At 24.7% G+C, this 24,124-nt stretch overlaps 4 protein-coding genes and 1 long non-coding RNA gene across 6 annotated transcripts; 1 reads left to right on the forward strand and 4 right to left on the reverse strand.

Moving 5' to 3' along the window:
- Positions 1-2,012: 2,012 nt before the first annotated feature.
- On the reverse strand, positions 2,013-3,628 carry Fkbp39 (FK506-binding protein 39kD). The gene is made up of 4 exons (XM_017910525.1): positions 3,528-3,628; positions 3,264-3,353; positions 2,213-3,089; positions 2,013-2,127 (listed from the first exon to the last, which is right to left on the reverse strand). The coding sequence occupies exons 1-4, from the start codon at positions 3,535-3,537 to the stop codon at positions 2,046-2,048; spliced, it is 1,059 nt and encodes a 352-aa protein (XP_017766014.1). The 5' UTR covers positions 3,538-3,628; the 3' UTR covers positions 2,013-2,045.
- Positions 3,629-4,255: 627 nt separating this feature from the next.
- Mfap1 (Microfibril-associated protein 1) lies at positions 4,256-6,039 on the forward strand. The gene is made up of 4 exons (XM_017910526.1): positions 4,256-4,417; positions 4,601-5,277; positions 5,369-5,538; positions 5,604-6,039. The coding sequence occupies exons 1-4, from the start codon at positions 4,321-4,323 to the stop codon at positions 6,037-6,039; spliced, it is 1,380 nt and encodes a 459-aa protein (XP_017766015.1). The 5' UTR covers positions 4,256-4,320.
- Positions 6,040-6,749: 710 nt separating this feature from the next.
- Positions 6,750-15,781, reverse strand: Dcr-2 (Endoribonuclease Dcr-2). Its single transcript, XM_017910572.1, has 26 exons — positions 15,711-15,781; positions 15,324-15,534; positions 15,057-15,234; positions 14,718-14,957; positions 14,358-14,643; positions 13,827-13,909; positions 13,652-13,755; positions 12,829-12,967; positions 12,627-12,751; positions 11,833-12,073; positions 11,443-11,682; positions 11,082-11,354; positions 10,832-11,008; positions 10,561-10,765; positions 10,062-10,383; positions 9,634-9,992; positions 9,336-9,484; positions 9,106-9,213; positions 8,737-9,036; positions 8,297-8,512; positions 8,040-8,237; positions 7,802-7,883; positions 7,491-7,711; positions 7,220-7,391; positions 7,068-7,143; positions 6,750-6,996 (listed from the first exon to the last, which is right to left on the reverse strand). The coding sequence occupies exons 2-26, from the start codon at positions 15,476-15,478 to the stop codon at positions 6,837-6,839; spliced, it is 4,809 nt and encodes a 1,602-aa protein (XP_017766061.1). The 5' UTR covers positions 15,479-15,534; positions 15,711-15,781; the 3' UTR covers positions 6,750-6,836.
- A 1,882-nt stretch (positions 15,782-17,663) lies between these two features.
- Positions 17,664-18,443, reverse strand: LOC108555058 (uncharacterized). Of its 2 annotated transcripts, none has more exons than XR_001890743.1 (4): positions 18,404-18,443; positions 18,122-18,296; positions 17,827-17,922; positions 17,664-17,749 (listed from the first exon to the last, which is right to left on the reverse strand). It is a non-coding gene; the product is annotated as an uncharacterized LOC108555058 (long non-coding RNA). The 2 variants fall into 2 exon arrangements; XR_001890742.1 differs by having other exon boundaries at positions 18,376-18,420.
- A 505-nt stretch (positions 18,444-18,948) lies between these two features.
- On the reverse strand, positions 18,949-23,576 carry LOC108555057 (uncharacterized). The gene is made up of 10 exons (XM_017910541.1): positions 23,498-23,576; positions 22,006-23,424; positions 21,569-21,927; positions 21,087-21,437; positions 20,735-21,005; positions 20,253-20,662; positions 19,965-20,186; positions 19,397-19,872; positions 19,216-19,327; positions 18,949-19,104 (listed from the first exon to the last, which is right to left on the reverse strand). Exons 1-10 carry the CDS (start codon positions 23,511-23,513, stop codon positions 18,949-18,951), a joined length of 3,792 nt encoding a protein of 1,263 aa, XP_017766030.1. The 5' UTR covers positions 23,514-23,576.
- Positions 23,577-24,124: the final 548 nt, after the last annotated feature.

Here is a 24,124-nt window from a genome sequence, read left to right on the forward strand (position 1 = left end):
TTTAATGTAGTGACAATGGACTAGAATTGCTATGCATTAGGACTCGAATTTAATTCCAGTGAGGATGAAGGGAGAATAATCTTTTTTCTTTCCATTATATTTTACTTTGTATGACTTTTTTACATATAAAAATACATAATGGAGTTTAAATAAATTAGAAATAAAATGTCTTAATTTACTAGATATCTTACAAAAATTTTATATGCTATTATCATTCATATAAGTATAAAAAAATATTTATTACAAAATAATAAATAATAATGAATAATGAATAATATACAGATATGTATAATAATATAAAATATAAAGCTTTTAACCCATATTCTTTCGTTTCACCATTACCACAATCTTTACAAAATAGTTATAACTTAAGCACAAACAAAACCGTGGACCAAAAAGAAACACCAGGTTGTATTAACTATTTGTATAAATATATATCTTTATGTTCTTTTATGGCAAACAAAATTTTTGTAAAATATTTATTAAATTAAGACATCTTATTTCTAATTTATTTAAACTCCATTATGTATCTTAATATGTAAAATTTCATATAAAATAAAAAAGAATTGAAAGGATAAGGTTATTATCCGGTTCTCTCCGGAGTTAAATCAAATGCGTATAAACACACTAATCCATTGTCACTCCACTAAACCTCCACATTGGAATGATTCCGAACAGAACTTTCTGAATAATTCTTTCCGAACAGAAGGTGAATTAAATAATAAATTTTCAATTACAAATATTTTAAAAATTATTGAGTAGTGGTACCTATAATCATATACCTTCACCATGAGGAGAAATAAATCTACTATCCTGTAAAATTTGAGCTAAATAGGTGACTTGAAACCCTTGCAGTCTCTTTGTTAATAATATAATTATTTAATTTTACTGCTTTTATTGAGACATTTGTAATTAATAATTAATATATTAAAGGTATTTAAAGTATTTCAATAGAAGAAACACTGTTTTAAAAATATTATTTTAATTAGTGAGGCTAATGATTGCGCATGCTTTTACGAACACGAGTATATATATGTATAACACAAGTAATGTCTAATAAAATTCGATAATCTAAAATATAGTAACGGATAATACGTTCAAAATTTAAGTTATAATAATAAAAATATTAACTTGAATAATACTTTTATGCTTAAAATAGTAAAATAAACTATTATAAAGTTGAATATTTAATACATATCTTTTAACTCAAGTATAAAGGTTATATTCTCCTGTACATTTTCGCATTAATTCATTATTGACCCAATCATTTTGAATAACGATAAGAAAAATAAGTTTATCTGACTTACGGTATGAATTTCAATTTTTGCTTATATTAATCATGTGAAAGTAGTTACATAAAGAAATAATGTTTATCATTAAATTAATCATTAGTATATATCAACCTTTATTGTTCTAGATTTTATTTTAAATTACCTTAAAATGGTGTGTATACCATGTATAGCTATACCAATATTACTCATTATATGGAGATTCCTAATACAACCATTACTTATAGAGTGGTGGCAGTTCAGAAATAAACAAAAAGAACTAACAAATAATGAGCAACCTCGACAATTGGTAAAAAAATGTAAAGATGGAGTTTGTACACTATCATGGGTAGAAAAACACCAGGAAAATAAAAAATTGGATTAAAAAGTATTGAAATAAAATTTATCTGTAAACAATTATTTTGAATATTGTTCATATAATTTAATATATAATGTTAATTGGTTTTTGTATTTTATGTTATAACTTTTTTAATGATTATAAGCATATTATTATATTTTATGCAAATCATTTATTGTTATCATGCATCAATAATATATAATATATACTACTATAAATAAATCAAAGATATATTGCATATAAACGGATATAATTTTACTTTATATTTTAACATAGTTACCTGAGTTTTCTTATAGTTTATATTCACAAGAACTGAGACCTTTTGATAGGTAATAAAAAAGGAAATTACGTTTATTAGTTTAAAATACATTATACATCACTTAACAAATACTTAGATATCAATCAAATATTCATGAAATTTAATGTACATTCCTAAGTTCTACTTCAAACACCAATGTACTGTTGCCAGGAATAACAGGTGGTGAACCTTTTGCTCCATACCTATAACAAACACACAACTTGTAAAAAATGACATGATCATAAGTAATATATCAATATTTTTAATTTACAAATGAATAATACATACGCCATAGCTGGAGGTATTATAATACGTCGTTTTCCTCCAACTTTCATTCCTACAATACCAATATCCCATCCTTTTATTACTTCTTCTCTTCCAAGTCTAAACTTGAAACCATCTCCTTGTGTTGTTGAATCAAATTTTTTCCCATTTTTCAAACGACCCACATAATACACCGATACAAATTTTCCACTCTTTGCAAATGGACCATTACCTACTTTTATTTCCTCTATTTGCACTCCACCTTCGACTATTCTTTTTTTCTGGTCATTTTGAATATTTACTTCATTTTGCTGGTGTTCTCCTTTACTTTTTTTTTGTTTCACTTCTTTCCCATTTACTAATTTTTTCTTATCTTCTTTTTTTTTCTGTTGTTTATTCTTTTTATCTTTTTGTTGAAGCTTTATTTTCTTTTCTTCTTCTTCATCCTCTTCATCATCTTCCTCGCCTTCCACACCTTCTTCAGAATCTTCATTTAATAAGGATTCTTCTTCTTCCTCAGAATCATCCGAATCATTGTCTTCATTCATACCATCTAGTTCTATATCCTCATCAGAAGATTCTGGTTCAATTTCCTGTTTAGGACGCTTGACATTTTTTTCATTTTTTAAAGAATCTATAGCTTTCCTTTTTGATTGTTTATCAACTAATTGTGGTGATTCTTCATCATCTTCTTCTTCTTCCAGCTCATCCAAATCTAAATCTTCTGGTATTAAATAGCCAGTTAAATGTACCTGACCATGACCATGACATATAAATGCTATTGTAGTTCCTTCTTGAAAGTTTAAATCAAGTGGTACTTGCCATGTTGAGCTCTTTTTTAAATTGCATAATAAATAGCTACTATCTTCATAGTACAACATTACTTGTACCACATTATCATCTATAGTAAATAAAATTAAAAATTACATACAAAAATATCATTCAAGGATGTGACATATTTTGATATTCAACTACTTATTTAAATTCCTAGTAATAATTTGCTTTATTTTATTTTATAAATTTTAAACAATGAATAAAAATTAAACTTGATGTAGAATAAATTTATTAATTTTACCAGATGTTTGAAGATTTAAACTCGCCATTGACACGTGGAATGATTTTTCAACGGTTTGTGTATATCGTTTATTTGGTTCCAATATTAAGCCTGAAATAAATCACAGTATTATTAATATTTTACATCATTTTATACCAACCAAACATTTTTTTTGAAAGGGCGATCAGTTTTTGTAACCACATGGTAACGCCATTTTAAAACAGTCTATACCGGCAAAATTTGGAAATCCATCATATATATCACAACGATAGCGATTTCGCTTACCCCAAAACATTTTGGCTCTGTAATCGTATAGCTTTTATTTTAGTAAAACGAGATATTAACAATTAAAGTTTATGCACGTAAAATAATAATAATAATAATAATAATAATAATAATAATAATAATAATATATATATGTATATACACAGCGCTTTGTATAATCAATTACATATAGCAGGTACCCCTTATGACCTCGCGCCAACTTATAATGAACAACTCGAAGACTTCATATAGCACCGTTACCTAAAAGTCAGTTTCTGTCATGAACTAGTTTTTCATAGATTCAATGTTATGTTGCAGAAACACTGATATGACAATTTTTAGAATATATGTGTATTTTTTAAATTATTAAATTAATAAATAAATTTTTTATTCAATAAGAGCGAAACAAAATTTGTAAATTTAAATAATTAAATAACACATAATTTAGTTTTTCATTATGTATCGTCAAAGTTTATATTTCTGTTCAAAAAGATAAATTTAGTCAGAATGGAATAATTTTATTAATTAAAATTCGTTAATGTCATGAAGAAATACGTTTCTATGTATCAATATAGCAGTTATTTATCTTAATTTTATATTTAAAGTAATATTTCTATGAAACTTCTTTGCGCGTAATATGTTCGTAATGATGTTAGAGGTATGGATTTCTAGGGTGAACCATGAGAACTAATCGACGATATATCTATATCATATATATTTTTTGGTTTAAAATGTTTGACTATTGTAATTGAAAATAGAGTGTAATTTGTGAACTTATATAGTGTTTTAAAGATTTATATTGTGAATTACAAAAATGATGATGGATTATTTTGTTACAAATAATTCTTTAGCACCGGCACCTATGGGAATACAGAGTACAGCAGGTGCTGTACCTGTAAAAAATGACAAAGGTTAGTAATTAAATATTAGAATTCTAATTTGGACTTGATTACTTATAATAATAATGTTTTCTATTATTATTAATATAATAATGTTACTATCGCTACAAAATCAGTAACAAAACAAGCAAAAGTTATTGCACTATATTATGTTTTAAAATGTTGCATTATATAAAACTTTATTTAAATTTATAGGTGAACTTTCTATGAAAAAAGTAAAAGTACATCGTTATGTATCTGGTAAACGACCTGATTATGCACCAGCTGCTAGTTCAGAAGAAGAATCTGAAGAAGAAGATTTTTTGGAAAGACGTGTACATAAAAGTTATGATGAAAATGAAATTTCTACGGATATTCCTTCACAATCTCAAGTTAAAATATGTGATGAAGATGATCCACGTATAAGAAGATTAACACGTTTAGAGAAGCAAAAGGAATCTAATACAGAAATTCGTGCAGAAAGACATAGGCACATACATGAACCAGAATTAATTGAAATTGAACCTGAAAGAACTCGAGAAAGAATTAAATTAGAAAGTTCAGATTCTTCAGAAGATGAAGAACTATCAGATTCTGAAATTGAAAGGAGACGAGAAGCATTAAAACAACGTGTTTTATCTAAAAAAGAAAATGAAGAAGAATTAATTCATGGAGAAGAAGATGAAAGATCTGGTGATACCTCGGAAGAAAGTTCAGAATATGAAGAATATACAGACTCAGAGGAAGAAACTGGACCAAGATTAAAGCCAGTTTTCGTACGTAAAAAAGATAGAATTACAGTAATGGAAAAAGAGAAAGAGGCAATGAAACAAAAGCAAGCAGAAGTTGAAGCTAAAAAAATAGCTGAAGATCGAAAACGGCAAACATTAAGGGTAAATTTTATTGTATAAATAAATAAATAAATTAATTAATTCATAAATTAATAAATTGATTAATTAATTATTATTTTTACATATAATATAGATGGTAGAAGAAGCAATAAGAAAAGAAACACAAGTGGGAAAAAATACTAGTGAACATGAAGGGAAACTTGAAGATGTTTGTACAGATGATGAAAATGATGAAATTGAATATGAAGCTTGGAAATTACGAGAATTAAAAAGGATTAAACGTGATCGTGAAGAAAGAGAACAGTATATATCATTATCAATAATAGTATATACATTCAATATATATTTTTACGAACATTTCTTTTTAGGCTCGAAAAAGAACGACTTGAAGTTGAACGTATCCGTAATATGACAGAAGAAGAGCGAAGACAAGAAGCCCGACTAAATCCAAAAATCATTACAAATAAAGCAGCCAAAGGAAAATACAAATTTTTACAAAAATATTATCATCGTGGAGCTTTCTATTTGGATAAAGAAGATAATATATTTAAACGAGATTTCTCTGGTGCAACTTTAGAAGATCATTTTGATAAAACAATATTACCAAAAGTTATGCAAGTGAAAAACTTTGGACGCAGTGGTAGAACTAAATATACACATTTAGTTGATCAAGATACTACTCAGTTTGATTCACCATGGATCTCAGAAACAGCACAAAATTTAAAGTTTCATAACAATCAAGCTGCAGGAATGAAGCAAGTATTTGAACGACCATCATTAAAAAAGCGAAAAAATGAAAATTAGCAGAGTATATAAACAAATTTTTATTTTAATAAAATAATAAAATTTATATGTTTACAAAATAATATATTTTGTTATTATATTTTCAATCTAACATTAATTTGTTATTAATTATAATCCTTTAATATTTTTACTATACGGAGTGAGTGTTACTTAAAATTATACATTGTAACAGTTACCAGATATTTGCTTAAAAAATGCTATTACCATGTAATTTAGTATGATACAAATTTAGAAATGAGAATAGTGCCAAAAAGTTGACACTATCTTTATTAAATATATGTATATAATACATACAAAATTCATCAGCCAGTAAAAATTGTATATATTGGTATGATTGTAATTTTTTTATTTTAGTAGTAGTTGACTACTCTTTGATTTCTTACATCGCAATTTAATAAGAATGAAGTGAAAATGAACACGAGTTGATTATTTATCATTGTAATAATAGAAAAAGTTATAATTAAGTTTTTAAAATTGTTAAAAGATGTAGGTGTATTATGTATTACATAATAAAAAAATATAAAAAATAGAAGTTCAGAAATATTTAGGTTAAAAGTGATTCTACTATCAATAGAATACTTAAGTGTAATAAATAATACAAACCAATTGCTACAAATAATTTTATACAGACAATGATCTCAAACATTCTTCTTATGTCATTAAAAGCTGGTTATTATACAGCTACCTGAAAATAATTTAAATGCTGCCATAATCATCAAACTATAAGGTTTTATATAACATTCGTTATAATAATCAGTAAGTGGAAATTTTTAACATATTTTACAATATTTATTTATTTAACTTTTATGTAACAAGCTTTTTAAAGCTAATTTTGCAGCAGCACACTTTGCTTGTTTTGTATTTGTACCAAATCCATGAAAAAGCTTTGCCTTTCCAGCAATAATTACTTTTAAAGTTGTCATAATAATACCTGTATTATCAATAACATTTGAATCTCTAGAAAAAATATTATGTAATTAACCAATTTCGATAAAAATAAAATATTATTTACTAATAGTAATACATACAAGAATTGTGGTTGTGCACCTTGAATTTCATATAAAACACGAATTGGCTGCTTTGGAATATTTTTGCTGAACTTTTCTAAATAAAAATTATTTTAAGTAAATGACATGACAAAATATTTTGTAGTTGTTAAATTATTTTTAGAAATAATTACCAATTACATCATACATAATGGAATATATTATTTCCCATACTACCGTAAGATTTTTATTACTATCCAAGTATATTGCACCTATTGTGGATTCAAATATATCTCCTAGAACTTTAGGAACATCGACATATTCAGCTACTTTACATTCGCATTCTTCTAATAAAATCCATAAAAGCTGTAAATACAAAATATATTGTATATGTACATAAAATTATATTGTATTATTTTACAATAATTCAAAATATATTTGACATTTTTCAGTAATATCAAATACCTCATCATTTATAACATGATTTCTTTCTTCTTGATACTTTACAAATCGTTCTATTACGTTACTTAATTGTGGGGTATAAGATAGCAATGCAGTATGTAAACCATGTCGTACAGCTAAACATGCGAAAGTAATATTATTAACGAGAGCAGACCTTAAATCTGTCAGAGTGCCAGGGTTGATATTTTTGCAATTTTCATAAATATAAACTGTAATTAAGAAATCTAAAATAATGAATTAAATTATAAATTAACATTTTGCTAATCGATAAATTTTTTTAAAATAACATTTTAATACAATATACATTTTATTACCAATTACTGAATCACCAAGAAATTCTAATTTTTCATAACTTCCAGTTATATTATTTGGCGTATACGAGGGATGCGTATATGCCTGAAATATTTAATTTTTACTTACAATTTGTACAATGTGTTCAATTAAGTAGTCAAATTAGAAATTAAAAGTGCAAAAAATTATAAGAACTTAATATAAATAAAAAGTTTAATTATGATTTTGATTTATTAAAAAATAAAGAAAATAATGGATTACCTCCAATAAATAGCTTCTATTTTTAAATTTATATCCAATCCTTGTTTCTATGTCAAGAACCCAGCGCAATAAATTGTTTATTTTTTCTTCAGATATATCAATTTTCGGAGATTCCAATAATAATGCATCAATATTAATATCATTTGGTAAAATTTGAAACCATTTTAATAATGTTACAGTGTCTTCAATACCCAGACTCTATTAAATACTTACATTAGAACAAATTTTAATACTACAAAACCAGCTTTTATACTTACAATGAGATATGCACCAATTAATGCTTCTACACAATCAGCTACTGTTTTATCAGAAACAGTTTGTATTCCTAGATAATGTTCCATACCAGTTTGTAACTCTGCTGTTTCCCAATCTAATATTTTTCTTTCTATTATATTTTTGGTGTCATCACTTATAAGTCCACTAATCTGTTCACCTCGAGGTATTACAATTTCATATAAAACATTTGGTGATACCTTATACAAAATTATGTCCATTGTAATCAATTTTTACTTTATTAAATTTTATAAATTATTTTTATTTTGCATTATGAAATACTATATATTTATAGAAATATTTTTAAATATCTTATTGTATATTCTATGATACAATCAAATTATTTTAAATGCTCTTTTCTATTACTTACTATATTTTTATTAAGCAATATGATTTTGCTTTGGATATTAAAAAAAATACAAACCTTTAACTTTAATAATATATTTTGTAAGTCACGAAAAACTGTGTAAGCTGGAGCAATGAAATTGCTTAAAGGTATAAAACTATCAACTTTCATTCGTCCTGGAATATTTTTCTTCATCCCACAATAACAAAGATTACGATTCCCAATTATTTTTCCTTTTAATGATGTTAAAATTCCTTCATTATATCTTGGAAAGTTATTGTACAAAAATACAGAAACAATAAATTTTAAATATGAATCGCCTAAAATTTCTAGACGTTCTAAATTAAATGCATCAAGTCCTGATTTAGCAGTTAAAGCCTATAAAAATCCACTTTATTATAAATAAATTAATTACAACCTAAATGGAGAAATTGAAAATGTACTTACATACAGTATCTGAACAGGATTAGGACCACACGAATTTTTTAATGATAAAATTTGCAAAGGTAGTACCGATATTAATGGTTTATTTTTAAAATTATTTATGGTAGGCTTCTATAAAAACATAAAAATAAATACATATCAAATATTAATATTATTTGTAACTATCATTAATATTATCAGAAATGAAAACATAGATATTTATAAATGAAAAAAAGTAATTTGCAAAATATTACCATTATGCATCTATTTTCATTATCTGTTTCATACATAAATTGCATATAATATTCTATTTGAATTAGTTGAATTTCTGTAGCATTTTTGTATAAATCTAATGGTTCTTCATGTTTTGACCATGGATAATGATATGCTTCCACATTTAACACTGTGTAAATACAAACAAAAAAACAGTTTGATCACAAATGTAATAGTTTATGAATTAAAATAATGAAACACAATTAACATAAAAGAATATCTAGTTAATAAACAGGAACTATGATCAAAATAAAAGAGAAAAAGGTAAAAATACACAACCGTCTACTTCTGGTCCACTTAAAACTGGTTCTGATTGCAAATCATCAACGTTTTCTGTAGTAGCAGTTTCTAATAATGATTCAAATGTTTCATTTTGTTCTTCCTCAGTTATTGTTAGTGGGCTCCACCTCTTATTACTTGTTAATGATCCTAAATTAGCTTCTTTAGCAATAATCTGTCTTAAATCTTCTGCAACTAAAAGTTGAGAAGTTCTGTGTAAAATAGATGGTAATATTGTTGCTTTGAGCCAATACAAAGCTGGAAAATTAATTTTAATGCATAACTCTGGAACTAAATGTTCTTTCAAATTTTTGGATGCATCTGCATATCTGGGATTTTTAGCTTCACGCTGCATAAATCTATATAAAAGAAAAATAACAATTATGACCTTAACTTCAATTAAATTTACATAAGAATTCATATATTACCTAGGCATTATATAATCAATATTTTTTGATATGGCTTTTACTTCTAACATTGGTTGATCTAAATCATTTATAATCAAACCATGCTTTTCCTTATAATAATCAGCGTAAGAAACAAAATTATCAGTTGGGAAACAGGAATTTGGTGTAATATCATCACATACTTTGGTAACAATGTAAATGTCTGCAACTCTATAATTGGGTTTAACTAATGCTAATTCATAATTAGTTTCGAAATTGTTTGGTGTTGGTACTGTTGGTGGTACATACACAATAGATTTGTATTGTGTCATTACTTCCCAATTTATATTCCAGTTTTTATCAACTAAATAAACAAATTTAAAAATAGTGTATTTCAACTCTTTATTTGTAAGTTTTAAAATGGAAGATATATTTAACGATTTCTAATATTAAGGATATCTTTCATAATAAAAAAAGACAAAAACATTTTTATTACTTAAATAAAATTATTAATTCATATCTAAGCATAAATTTTACTTACCTGGTACAATTAAAAAACAATTGTCAAGATTATAATTATCAAATACCATAAACGTCTTTATAACTGTAATGATTTCACTAAATATCAAGCTATGAAAATCTTTTATTAACTTAACTTCTTCTTTGGATAAAAATATTTTTGTATGATTTACCTTGACATCAATATCTAATTCACCAACACTCATAAAGATCGGAAAAGATGGTATCTACAAACAGAGCATATTGTATAAAATATTCATTATGAAAATCATAAAAGAAACCTAAATTTATACCTCTGGCATTTGTTTTGCAGAAAGTATTCCAAAACCTGCGTCGTTATGTAACAAATTATAAAATACCAAATATCGATTATCATAATGTGGTATAGCATATTTAGGTTTGACATGAAAAATATGAAGATATGTTATTTGTTGTGGTAGTGGAAAGGCTGCACATAGAACTGATGGAAACTATAAATAATATTGAAATGGTAATTTTTCTAACAATAATATTTATTATATTTTGATCACTAAAGTAAGTTACCTGTAATTGATGACATCGTTTTTTCTTGTATGTTCCTATAGTAAAAGCTTTTTCTGTTTCATCCTCATCAATCCAATTTGGAAATAAATAATTTAGATTTTTTTGAAGGAAACTGAATGTAACTGGCTCAAAATCATCATTTAATTCACCAATTTTATATAATTCTATACATGCTTTCAGAGCAACAGATTTCTTTGCATCACGAATATTAGACATGAGATCACCAAAAATAGTAGTTCTTAATGGTGATGCAATTGGTAATTTAAGAGAAACCTACATAAATTTAATAAAATCATGATTATCATATAAAAGGAAAAATAAATAAATAAAAATGTAAGTGAAACTTTGACCATTTTAATACCTGAAATTGTAATTTATTTGAATCATTATATAAAGTCCAAGTAGGTGATAAAGTTACAAATTTACATTTCAATAATGATTGACAATATTTATTTATTATAAAGATCGCTGTGTTGCTAGTTATGTAACATTTCTTTTCTAAATTATCAGAAATATATGGTTCTATTTTATAAGAATATAACTGAACCTTAAGTTCATTTTCAGTTGGTAAATTACGTTCATTACTCTTACCTATCAAAATCTAGTTAAAAAATGAAAAAATTTAATAATTTTTTGAAACCTCCTAATGTTTACACTTATAATATTTGCAATATCGATATTTAATCACATGCCCCTAGTTTTAAATAAAATAGATATGAAAAATAAAAATATAAACATGAAAAATTGATACCTCATTTAAATGGTGTTCTATCATTTTATAATTTTTATATCGTTCCAAGAACTTTATGTCACCTTCTTGCATCAATATTATATACTGACCTAATTTACTTCGTGTTCTTCCTTTACTTTGTATGTATGTTCTCACATCTAATGGAATATCATACCTTATAATTAATGAACATAATGGTATATCTATACCTTCATCTAAAATATCTGTTGTAATAATACAATTTGACAGACCAATTCTAAACCTAAAAAAATATTTAAAAAATTATATATCTCTTAGGTAATAAGATATTTATACAGTATGAAACGCCAGATATTGCTATCTAGATTTAGATTTCGTATAACAATATTAAAATTAAAATATCTCATAAACTAGTTGTTTTTCGGTTTTAATGGATTAATACTTTTTTTATAGAAAGAAGCAAGATACATCGATTAGTGTAATAAAAAATATATCATTTCAGTTAAAAAAATGTTACTGACCTTCTATGCTACCTACACATCCATCTATAAAAAAAAACTAGCTAGTATCATCAAAATGTGCCCCTTTTGAAACCATGCAATTCCATTTGAAACATTTTTTACATTATAGTAATGACAAATCTAGATGGCTGTATCTGGTGCTTCACCTTGTGTATATATATCATTTAATATATCATATTAAATCATATATTAATATATCATATTACAATATTCTGTATATATGTGATATTTATAATTTACTTTATAATTTTTGTATATTAAAGGATAATATGTAAATGTACATTATATATATTACATAAATATGTAAAATTATACCTGTGTAAAGATTCCCTACTCCATTTTCTTAAACATAATGCTTTTTTGTAGATTGATTCACATGAAGCACCAACTATCATATCTGGATGCAAGAATTTATATTCTTCATCATACATAGATACTGCCTGAAATAATACAAATTACATATTAATGACAATACAATAAATTAATGCAAATTATTAATATACAAACTATTTTTTACCTTTATGATCTGATACAATATGTTTACAGTGCATCGTTCTTGTACAAAAATCATGCAGCAAAACTTCAATTCTTTATTTTTATTATCATTAAATTTTTTTAGTATTCTAAGAAGTTCCAGAATTTTATCAGATGAATAACTGAAATTACATTATCTTCTTTAAAAATATTTAAACACTTTATTTATACATAGTAGGATACCTAAAACAGGTACTTTAATGGCGTTTAATAAAGCCTTTAACACGTTAGGTACCACGGACGCAGACTTTAGGTTCCTATTACACGACCGCGCGTGCCTGTCCTTGCGTACTGATTGTGAGACTAAATATTTTGCTTACGCGACATCGGTTTTTGTTCAGTCAAGGTTTAAGAAAAATGATATAATATTTTAAAAGAACTTAATATAATATATTAAAACAGGATAAACAAAGGTGTCTCCACTTCGCCCACTTGACGGCCGAGGCCGGGCCTAAACAGAACGTCAAGCAAGACGGGTTGGGCACTTAACGTGTTAAACATAGATTATTGTATTTTTCTCAAAATGCTCTATCAAAAGATAAATAAAACAACATATCACTCCATTTTAAAAAAGGAAATTTACTTTGATATCTTTTTCTTTTTATAGAAGAAAAAAGAATTGTTGATATCACATTATGCCTTCTTCAAAACTAAACTTGGTGTGATACAACTTATTTAAGTGATCTGTCTTTGATGACTCATTCTATCTGTTAATTATATAATGATTAATGAATTATGCATTATATATAAACATTTACAAATTCATTTTAAATTCATAGTTATATTTATTAATAAAAGTATCTTACTTGTAAATCTTTTCTTTTTCTGTATTGTTTTTCATTTCATCTTCTAATAATTTTCTACATTTAGTTACTCCTGTCGTAAGGTATTTTAAAACATGTATAATTTCCTAAATATAATATTTTATATTACATAACATTAACGAAAAATAAAATATTATTATGTTTGATATTTACATACCAGATTTGTTTCAGTCCTTAATCTTTTCATAGATTCTAAGAAGATTAACATATTTATAGTGCATAGATTTGCACCATAAATTCCTGTATCAAAAATCAAATTTGTTAAGCTATGTAAACATTAACATGTTCAGCCCAGCACCGATATTGCTGTCCTTTCCGTTCAGGCTGCAACGAGCGAGTATTTGGGCGATATTTGAGACAGCTGACAATGACAGACAGCTAGAAATTTGACAAAAAAAAGTCGTCACGTTTTGTAATACATGCAAAACCAAACCATATTTTTGTTTAGAGTATTTTAATAAATATCATTAACATTACTACATTTATTTTTTAATTTTAATACTGTCAATCCCCAGGGAGCGACGCCGTCCAAACGAAAAGTTCACTGTCGGTCCCCAGGGACCGACGCCGGCTAAACGGAAAGTTCACTGTCGGTCCCTAGGGACCGATGCCAGGCTCAACGTGTTAATATATAAATTTGAACACAATTATTTCTATAAATTATTATTTATTATTACATCACACATACCTGTAAAAGAAAATTGTTTTTGAAAGTTTGTCAAAATTAACTTCAATTTTTTATTAATAGGTTTTGGTTTAAATACTTTGCTTGACATATCAGTATTCAAACTATCATTGAAAACTAAATTCTCTAGGATTTCTTGCATTTCCTCGATAATATTATTCACAAGTTTTGTAACATTAGGTAAAATATACTGTTTGAATACAATAATTTTTTCTTGTGGATTTGTACAGTAATTTTGAAGTACTGATTGTGTTGTAATTATTTTTGCATGAAATGTAACTTCTAAAGACTATAATGAAATTTAAATATTGTATTGTATTAGTTATAATAAACATTTTATATAATTATGTAAACAAAATTTACCTTAATTAATGTTGAAATGTTTTGTGACTTTGCATTATGATTTAGTAATGTTGCTGAGAGTCCTAATATTTTTGGTTGTTCTTCTTTAGGATGATATTGAAAGAATTGCATAATTTGCCTCATAGGATGATTGTTCACTGCTCTATGACATTCATCAAAAATAATTAGATTTATTTTATTTAAAAGTATATATCCATGAAGAAGGGCATTTGTTAAAATTTGTGATGTCATTACTAAAACCTAAATTATAATTTTTGACATTTTAATATTTTTAACTGAACTTATTAGACTAATTTTATATTTATATAATTCTATAAATTCCATATAATCTTTTAGTACCTTAAACTTGTTTAATTGTTCATTCCATTCTATAGCACTCCAATCATCAATTCCTATATCACCACTTAATGAAGCACAAGGAAAACCAGTTAATCTTCTAATATATTCACTTTGTTGCATAACTAAAGGTACCGTATTTACTACGAATACAGTACATTTACCACCTTTATCATAAGATCTAAGTATGAAATCCAAATTCAATTATTAATAGCAAAATATGTTTATTTTATTTATAATGATAATTTAAAAAATATTTATGATTCATACATTTGTAAATCACCACTTAATTCTTTTATAAGCATAACAGCGATATATGTTTTTCCAGCACCCGTTGGTAAATAAATAATAGTATTTTGTTTACATGCAGTTTCAAATAGTTCAAGTTGATAAGCTCTTGGTATAAAATCATCAGCAGTCTCCATAATTTAAAGGATATTTATACGTGTGTATGTATTAAAAAAGACAAAGTACTTTAAAACTGTAATTAAAATCAATGGAATTTATCAAAAGTAAACAAAATTTTCATTAAAATTAATAATATTTACAACATCGAAATTTAAACAATCACAGTTTAAATAACATAAAATACATAGAATTCTTACACGTTAGCTATAATTCTTCAGTAATTTTACAAATATTTTATTTTACTCTTACTTTGATTTTAGGATGTAACAAGTAATTGCATCATTCAAAAATCAATATAGGCTGTAGGCAGGCGGTAGTTTCCCTTCGTTCGAAACTTGCACTCTGGTACGACCACAAACAGTTCGAGTGGGGTCTAAACTGCCAGGGAAAGCACGGTAAGAAAAGTGTTGACGCGGAGCGTCCTGGAGGTTTACTAAACTGGGATCTTTTTCTTTCTGAGGACAAGCGCCAATAGGGGCATATTATAAAGAAGTTCCGGTTATATTCGTTTCGAGTTCCCGGTGCAGCGAGGATAGCTACCGTAAGGGTTTTAGTTGGTAAAAATCCAATGTAACCTGTCTCCTCCTCTAAAAGAGTAAGCTATCTTTGGGGGATCTCCTCTATATAAAAAAAAAAAAGAAAAAGAAATCATACGAAAATCGAGAAAACTCTTTAATATTGTTAACACTAAATCGATAATAATCAAGCTATGCAACTCAACATTTTAAGAATTAATTTATTTCTTATAGTGATATTTTCAGTTGGTTAATCTGTCTACAATGAAAATTTATGTGGGCTCGATTTCATTAATATAACATTCTAAGTTAATTATTGAAATAAAAAGAATATAGTGTTTTAATATTTTTCCATTATATTATTATGAAATAATCTTAAACGAATTATTGAAATTTATACAATCAAAATGATACCAAACTTTGAATTACAAACGTTATATAAACTATATCTGTATTAATTTTAAACTAAATATTATTTAAATGAAATTTATTTCTCAAAAATCTTTAAAATACAATTATAAGCAAAACATCTATTATAGTTATTAATTACATTATGTAAAGTATTATTAAATTTGATTTATATGTGTATTATATAAAAACAAAATATTATAAAATGGAAACTCCTTTAAATGAAATTAATAATTAGTAATATTTGAATAGAAAAAATCACTAACATTAAATTTATAATGTACAGAACTATTATTAACATAAATACAAATATTTTTTTCATAAATAAATCATGGGACGAATTTGTAGTGTATAATAAATCTTTTCTAATAACATGTATTTTAAATTGTTTTCCTAAATTTTTGAATGTATTAAATAATGTCGTCCTTTATGTGAAATAAATTTTTACTTAAATAAAAAGTATAAATAAATTTATAAATCAAGTATATTTTAATCGATCGAAGTTGGTACTAACATCAAAGAATAGTATTTCAAATGTTTTCATCGTAGACGGCGATAAGGAAAGGACAATACTGCCTTAAATAGTTATATCATAGCCTAAATATTAAATATCAAAAAGAAAAGAGCTAGTAAGTAATATTGATTTATTTGATTAAACTATTTATGTATTAAATATTTATGATTTTTTAACTATTATGAACATTTATTATATTTTACAGCGTAACATTGATTAGAAAGATACCACACAATGTTTTCCAGGAGAGGTTTTGAAGTAGCTACTAGATGGTAATATTTAATTTATATTTTTAATGATATATTAATTAATTCATTTTTGAAATATTTAATCATTTTTTTAATTCGTATAATTGAATTTAATAATTGATGTTACAAGTATAATACATTTGTTGCAATACTACTGATACAAATTTTTTAGATACTTTTGTTGTAATATATATGTATAATCACAATATGGAATATATATTATAATATATTTATATGCAGGCTTCCATCTGCTCTAACCTATGGAGGAGCTGCTAGTTTAATGATACTTTATCTTACTGATTGGAAACTAGTAGTTAAACATATACCTTTCTATGGAGGAAAATTTAAGGAATCAAATTAGAAGACATTATATTTATTGTAATATGTTAACTTAATAAAATTTAATGTTAACTTAATAAAAACTTTATAGTCATTAAATGTATCATTGATTAAATACATTACATTTTATTTCTTTAATTAGATTCCATTTCCAATCATTTTTTTTACATTTTGCCACTCTTTTTATACTTTTCATATAATATATTTGCATCTTCTTCAATTTGTTGTGTTGCGTAAGTAGAAACATATGATTTAAAGTAAAACCTACATGTACAATAAATTTAATTACATATATTTATTTTTTATTGCCATTTGATAACAAACAATACAGTTATATTTACTTATAAGCACAGATGAATCCTATAGCTACAGCTATACTAGTAAATAATCTATTTAGAGATTTTTTAGGATCCTTGCGATTCGCCATGATATATTTCCTTTAACATAAAAAGCATTTTTAAGCTTTTTAGTAAAAATAAAATAAAGTACTTTTATAACACGTTGTATTATTATTATGTTAATTTTAATTTATCTTGCTAAAGAGTATAAAATATACAAACTAATATTTGATAATGTACAAATTATATTAATAATAATAACAGAAAATATCTTTCTTCTTAGTAGAAAAGATCTTACTTTATTGGAATTTCTTTCAGGGAAATGTTTTTCAGAGTATTCTTTTAAAGGTTTGTTCCAAATAATATAACCGCTGATAGCTCCTAATGTGGCCACTACATAACCTTGACGAGTTGTTAAACGAAATAATGCCATTCTTAGTATCAAAAGTTGATAATATTTGTAATATTATTAGCTGTAAATAAATGCGAATACAAAATTTTAATTTACACAACAAAATCACCTTTGTTTAAAATCAGTACTTAAAACTGAACTTGATACAGTTGTTGAAATACTTCACACCTAAATTGAACCTGTACACTATATACAGAGATGTATAAACTTATATCTTTTATGATTGAAAAATTTAGTAAAAATTTATTTTTATGATAAATTGAATTTACTACTAAATTAATTCATTTTTTTCTGGTTTTGTTCACAAAACTGCTATATTTTAGAACCAATAAGAATTATAGATCGAAGAAATTTGAAAAAACGTGCTTTTTTTGCAAGAAACCAAATTGAATTCGATGATTTCGAAATATGTTATAGAGGATGAAATTTTGGATAACTAAATTGGATTTAAAGAGTGTTTAATTTAATATTTTGGAAGACGTATCTCTTGCAGAAAAGAAATTATTTAATGACTCCAGTACAACCATATTTTTGATTAATATTAATTTCTTCGGTACAATTATTGTCGATAATAAATACGATTGATCGTCAGCTGAAGTCCACTTATAACATAAAAATATTATATTCCGTTTGGCTGTCAAAAAATAATATGTAGCAGACTAGCATTGTACAAAATACATTGTTTCATATAAATTTGTGATTGTAATGATCGTTTAAATTTTCCCAACGAATTTATAAAATCTATTGTATAGATTTAATTGTGTTTTGAAAACTTCTTGCATTGAAACAGGTAGTGTTCGAGATAATAAAGAAATTCCATGTTGATCACATATACTAATTAATTGATTTATACAATTTTGCAGAGAAATCTGGAAAAAAAAAAGTTGAAATAATGTATGTTATGTTAATCTCAATATATTTATTGTAAAAAGAAATATAATGTTATGTTATTAAATCAAATACGATATAAAAATATTTACCTTAATAAAATTTGGTACTGAAATTTCTGAAAATAGTTTCAACAAATATGCAACCAAATAGGGACTTATACGAATCATATCCTTTTTAAATTTTATTAAAGAACTTGTAAATCTGTATATGAAATAGAATAACTTAAAACATTTATAATTCTATATGTTAAATAAAAAATGTTTTATTTACCTTTCAATATCTAATGCAAGACATTTAAATCTCTGCTCTTCAAATTTATTAATAACAAATTTGGATTTATATACAAGAATATTTAATATTTGTCTATACATTATTAATAATGAAGGTATCCTATCTCTAATTAAATTTGTTCTCACTTTTAAAAGTACACTGCAGAATGCTAACGTATCGCTACAAATTAGTATTTTATCTTCTTTTAATGACTTTAAACCAAGAATTATGCTCATATCAATCACAAAACCAGGTAGATATAAATGTTTAGTAGCAAAGATATTTTGAATTAACTTCAATACATTTGGCCAAAATTTTTCTAATATATTTATAGTTTGCATTGTTTGAATTAAATTATTGATAGCTGTTATGCGTAATCTGTTGCGATCACTGGACATACTTGTTTTTAATATAACATTCCATATAATACAAATATTTTCTAAATCACTTTCGTGTGCGTTTAAAAGAGCTTTTACCTGTAATAAACTAATATAGTAAATATTTTGTTGGTAATAAAATTATAGTATTAAATATAGCAATTATTAAAATATTGTAATTATAAACATACCAATCGATTATGTAATTCTTCAAGAAATTCAGAGAATTCATTTGGTTCACTTGATTCTAATAACAGTGAAAGTGCTTCTACATATGGATATTTAAGTAAAGTAGACCATATTGCTCTTATGGTGAGATTCGTAATTTGAAATAATTTTTTATTTCGTAAAATAACGACTACGAGTTGCAAACCATCTTGCAATAATTCATTTCCAATTTTATTTTGATCATTCTATTAATTAAATACTATTAGTCTATGATTAATAACGATAAATTTTATTAATTATATTGTATTTACCATAAATATTTCTTGAATGGCTGATTCTGCTATTTTCTTTAATTTTTCATCAATATTCTCATTCTTAATACTAACTTTTAATATCAAATTTAATATTTTTGTATCATCTGTCTCGTTAAAAGATATATTTTTTATTATAATTTTCATTAATTTTTCTTCTGCTTTTTTAATTATTGTCTTTTGATTGATATTTAATTTTGTTTTAATATGTTCCATAGATTTTAATAATAAAAACATATTCTTATTTGAATGAGTAGAAGATCTTATACATTTTTTCAAACTTTTATATGAACAATCCTTAAAAAATGGTTCCAGTACTTTTTGGAATGTTTTATTTTGTGGTAACAGCTGTAATAATAAAAATGGATCTATATATTGGAATACATCAAGATTAGATTTTTCCAAGAGATCTAAAAATGAAAAAGTGTTTTATAAGTAAGTTTTGGTTATATATATTTTACCTATACAGATATGAAAAATACCTGAAAATATTGTATTGCATAAAAAGACCATTTCATTACATTGATTACATTCCATTTGAAGAGTGAATATGAATATAAATGTTATTAATCTCAAGTTAGTACTCAAAAATATCAATGGCAAATGTAATAACACCTCTAAACATGTTCTAATTTTACACAAAAGTGTACTTTGTATTTGTGTCCATTTACTTATTAATAATTCTTCTTTTATAGACATTAATATGTTATTTATTTTTTCACATTTAACAATTTCAACTTCAAATAAAAGTTCCTAAGGGAATAAACAAATACATATAACATTATTTAATTACTTGATCAAGTATTTGAATATTGATGAAATATTTATACTTACTGCATTAAAATATTTACTGATAGAGTTTGTTACACCCTCTGTTGCTAAATGTCCAATTTGTGTAAAAATACAAGTTAGTAAGAATATTATCAATCTTTTGTTTTCTTGTAAATCATTTTTATGCAATACTTTTACCCATTCATTAAAATTATCTACATTAGAAATCATATCTGTTAATAATAAATGTGTCAATTTTGATACTTGTTTATTACTCAAAGATGATATTACTTCTGTATCACATTTTAATATTACACTCCAATAATGCTCCAAATCACCTATCAAATTCTTAAGCATCATAGATTTGTTCAATCTATTTTGTAACATTTTTGTTTGTTGTAAGATAAGCTTATTCTGAAATTATAGTACACACACACACACACACACATACAAATATATTTAGATATATATTATATTATTTGTTAAAAAATAAATTTTTCCATATAAAATAATTTGATAAAGATAATAAAATTCTAATAACATACCATATTATTTTTATAATTCTCATTTTGTAATTCTTTAACTTTTTTAATTAATTGCTGCCATTGATTTTCTGATAGTGGTAATCCTAAATCTTCTGAAATGATACTTGGAACATAATATTTCAATGCTCTTTGAGTTTCATTCCATGCAAATATTGCAGGTAATAATATTATAATTTCTTCATTACGATTTAAATATAATGTTTTATCTATTAAAAGCAACAGGACATTTTTTAGATCATCAAAAGAAGTTATAAATTTTTTATAGGAAGGAGATGATCCACTATATTCAAAAATGCATATACCACTGAGAACTGTAATAAGTAATTCAACTATTGTTTGTAACATTAAATTATTTGTGCCTGTAATATATAATAAAATATTAAAATATGTAAATATAGAAGATAATTTCATTATTATTTATAATTATCAACTCTTACTGGTATTAGTAGATTGTAGTATCTCCAAGCAATCAGTCTTTAAATGGTATGTCAATGTTGTTAATATAAAAACAATTTGTGAATTTGTAATATTGTTTACTGCTTCTGTCAATCTTTTTTTGAACTCATTTGAGAAAAACATATCATTTTCAAGAGTGGATATATGATATAAACTGTCTTTTAAAGTTATCAATATTGCTGAAATTAATTTTTCCTCTTGCCTTAAATATATAGAAGCATCCAAAATAGAAATCATTAGATATCTATGTTTTAATATTGATTTTTCTACAAACATTTTTTTCAATATATCTTGAATTCTTTTCTCAATTACAAGAGGATTAAAATAACAAAACTGTACCAAAAGATCATAGCTGGTACTACTCATATTTTTCCTCATTAAAATATCATCAACTATATTTTGACAATAATCAAATAATGTTACATCATGTACTTTATTATCAAAATCAAATCTTATGTCATCTGCACATTTTAAAAGAACACTCAATATTTTTCTTCTATACATTCCAGAACATTCTACTAATTCTCTTAATATTATATCTAACACAATAGTGTTTGATCTAAAAGTACTTATAGCAACACGAAACAGAAAAATAAATGTTTTTAAATTACTGTCAAAATCTTTTATTTTTGCATTTTCTGTCAGAATAGACAATAAATTGTTAAAATGTGTTATATCCTCATTTCTTAGTAATTCTGTACTTTGAATATGTTTTCTTCCAAATATTAATTGTTGAATGCATTTATGTGCTATTGAACCTAGTCTATTAGTATTATCATTACAATTAAGGTCAATTATAACACATAAAGGATATAAAATATCATGTATAAATATGGTTTTTAAATTATCTTTTGCAACAAAAGCAGACTTGTAAATTTGTATTATATTTTCTATAACAGTAATTACAGTGTTATATGCTACCAATATTAATTCATCACTTTTATTAATTAATGAAACTTTTATTCCTTCCTTTGATGACTCTTTAATGCTAAAGGCATGTTTAAAAATTTTATTTGTACATTCTAATAAAGATTTTGTGAGAAGTCCTAAATCTTCGGGCTTATTTATAAAATATTGTTGAATCCTATTATTGGAAGTTAATAAACTACAGCATTCAAACACATCCTGATGTATATGCTTTACATTTTGTTGAAATGTTTCAATTAATATTTTTATCAGTATTTTTATTATACTATTCTTAATATTTAAATACTGTATTTTCAAGCAATTTTTTAACGAATTCCAAACATTTGGATCCATAGAATGCACACTACAAAGCCATTGTAGAATAAGGTCATCTTTATGTATTATTGGTACATTAATGGCACAAAATGCATTTTCTGCTAATTTTAAACGTTTAGATAAAGGTTCTTCGTTTGTATTTAGGTGCTTTAATAATTCTGTTAAATACAAATATACATCTATATTACTAAACATGTAAAAGGTTATAATTTTACTCACGTGTTAACCTACCTACTGACAAAGACATTTCAAATATGTATACTTTATTTATCAATGTGTTTAATTTTTAACATATTTTTCAATACCTTTTTTTTGAAACGAATTATTTCAATAAATTATTTATGCAATTAAAATATTACATATCACAAATATGTATGCTATTAGACATTACATATATGTATACATTAGAGATGTGACTACCGATCACCGATAAATTATCGATATGTATCGATATATATGTTTTTTTGTTATGGCTTATTACAAATAACATATCTATAAATTTCTGGTATATAATAGGTTCAGATAAAAATAAATATATTTTAAATAATTATATACTAATCAATACGTTGCAATCTGTCTCGATCGTTTGTATTCGGTATATCGATAGTTACGCCTTTAATATACTTATAGTATACTAGTATACATATAAAATGATTTAACATTTTAATTGTTAATTTAGAACAAAAATAAGAAATGTTTAACTAGTATTCATAATAAAAATATATTTAATAATTTTTGAAAATTGTAATATTGAATGTTAATAAAATTTTTAATTTAAAAAAAAAAGATTAAATATTACCAAATCAAAAACGTGGAAATATTAGTAAAATATATTTATAAAAAATAATATTTTATTTA

The sequence above is a fragment of the Eufriesea mexicana genome, unplaced genomic scaffold (assembly GCF_001483705.2).
Source record: "Eufriesea mexicana isolate 0111107269 unplaced genomic scaffold, ASM148370v2 scaffold106, whole genome shotgun sequence".
NCBI lineage: Eukaryota > Metazoa > Arthropoda > Insecta > Hymenoptera > Apidae > Eufriesea > Eufriesea mexicana.

What these genes read in the sequence shown, in the direction of transcription:
- Fkbp39 (XM_017910525.1), bottom strand. An exon ending in TTTAAATCTTCAAACATCTG is followed by an intron (nt 3,090 to 3,263) that starts GTAAAATTAATA and finishes TATTTACTATAG; the next exon opens with ATGATAATGTGGTACAAGTA. An exon ending in ATAATACCTCCAGCTATGGC is followed by an intron (nt 2,128 to 2,212) that starts GTATGTATTATT and finishes TGTTTGTTATAG; the next exon opens with GTATGGAGCAAAAGGTTCAC.
- Mfap1 (XM_017910526.1), top strand. Translation starts at nt 4,321, where the DNA reads ATGATGATGGATTATTTTGTTACAAATAATTCTTTAGCACCGGCACCT. An exon ending in GAAAACGGCAAACATTAAGG is followed by an intron (nt 5,278 to 5,368) that starts GTAAATTTTATT and finishes CATATAATATAG; the next exon opens with ATGGTAGAAGAAGCAATAAG. An exon ending in GATCGTGAAGAAAGAGAACA is followed by an intron (nt 5,539 to 5,603) that starts GTATATATCATT and finishes ATTTCTTTTTAG; the next exon opens with GCTCGAAAAAGAACGACTTG.
- Dcr-2 (XM_017910572.1), bottom strand. Translation starts at nt 15,478, where the DNA reads ATGGAGACTGCTGATGATTTTATACCAAGAGCTTATCAACTTGAACTA. An exon ending in TTAAGTGGTGATTTACAAAT is followed by an intron (nt 15,235 to 15,323) that starts GTATGAATCATA and finishes TTTCATACTTAG; the next exon opens with ATCTTATGATAAAGGTGGTA. An exon ending in AACGATGTCATCAATTACAG is followed by an intron (nt 11,009 to 11,081) that starts GTAACTTACTTT and finishes TATTATTTATAG; the next exon opens with TTTCCATCAGTTCTATGTGC.
- LOC108555057 (XM_017910541.1), bottom strand. An exon ending in AGAATTATAAAAATAATATG is followed by an intron (nt 21,438 to 21,568) that starts GTATGTTATTAG and finishes CTATAATTTCAG; the next exon opens with AATAAGCTTATCTTACAACA. An exon ending in CTTGCATTAGATATTGAAAG is followed by an intron (nt 19,328 to 19,396) that starts GTAAATAAAACA and finishes TTTCATATACAG; the next exon opens with ATTTACAAGTTCTTTAATAA.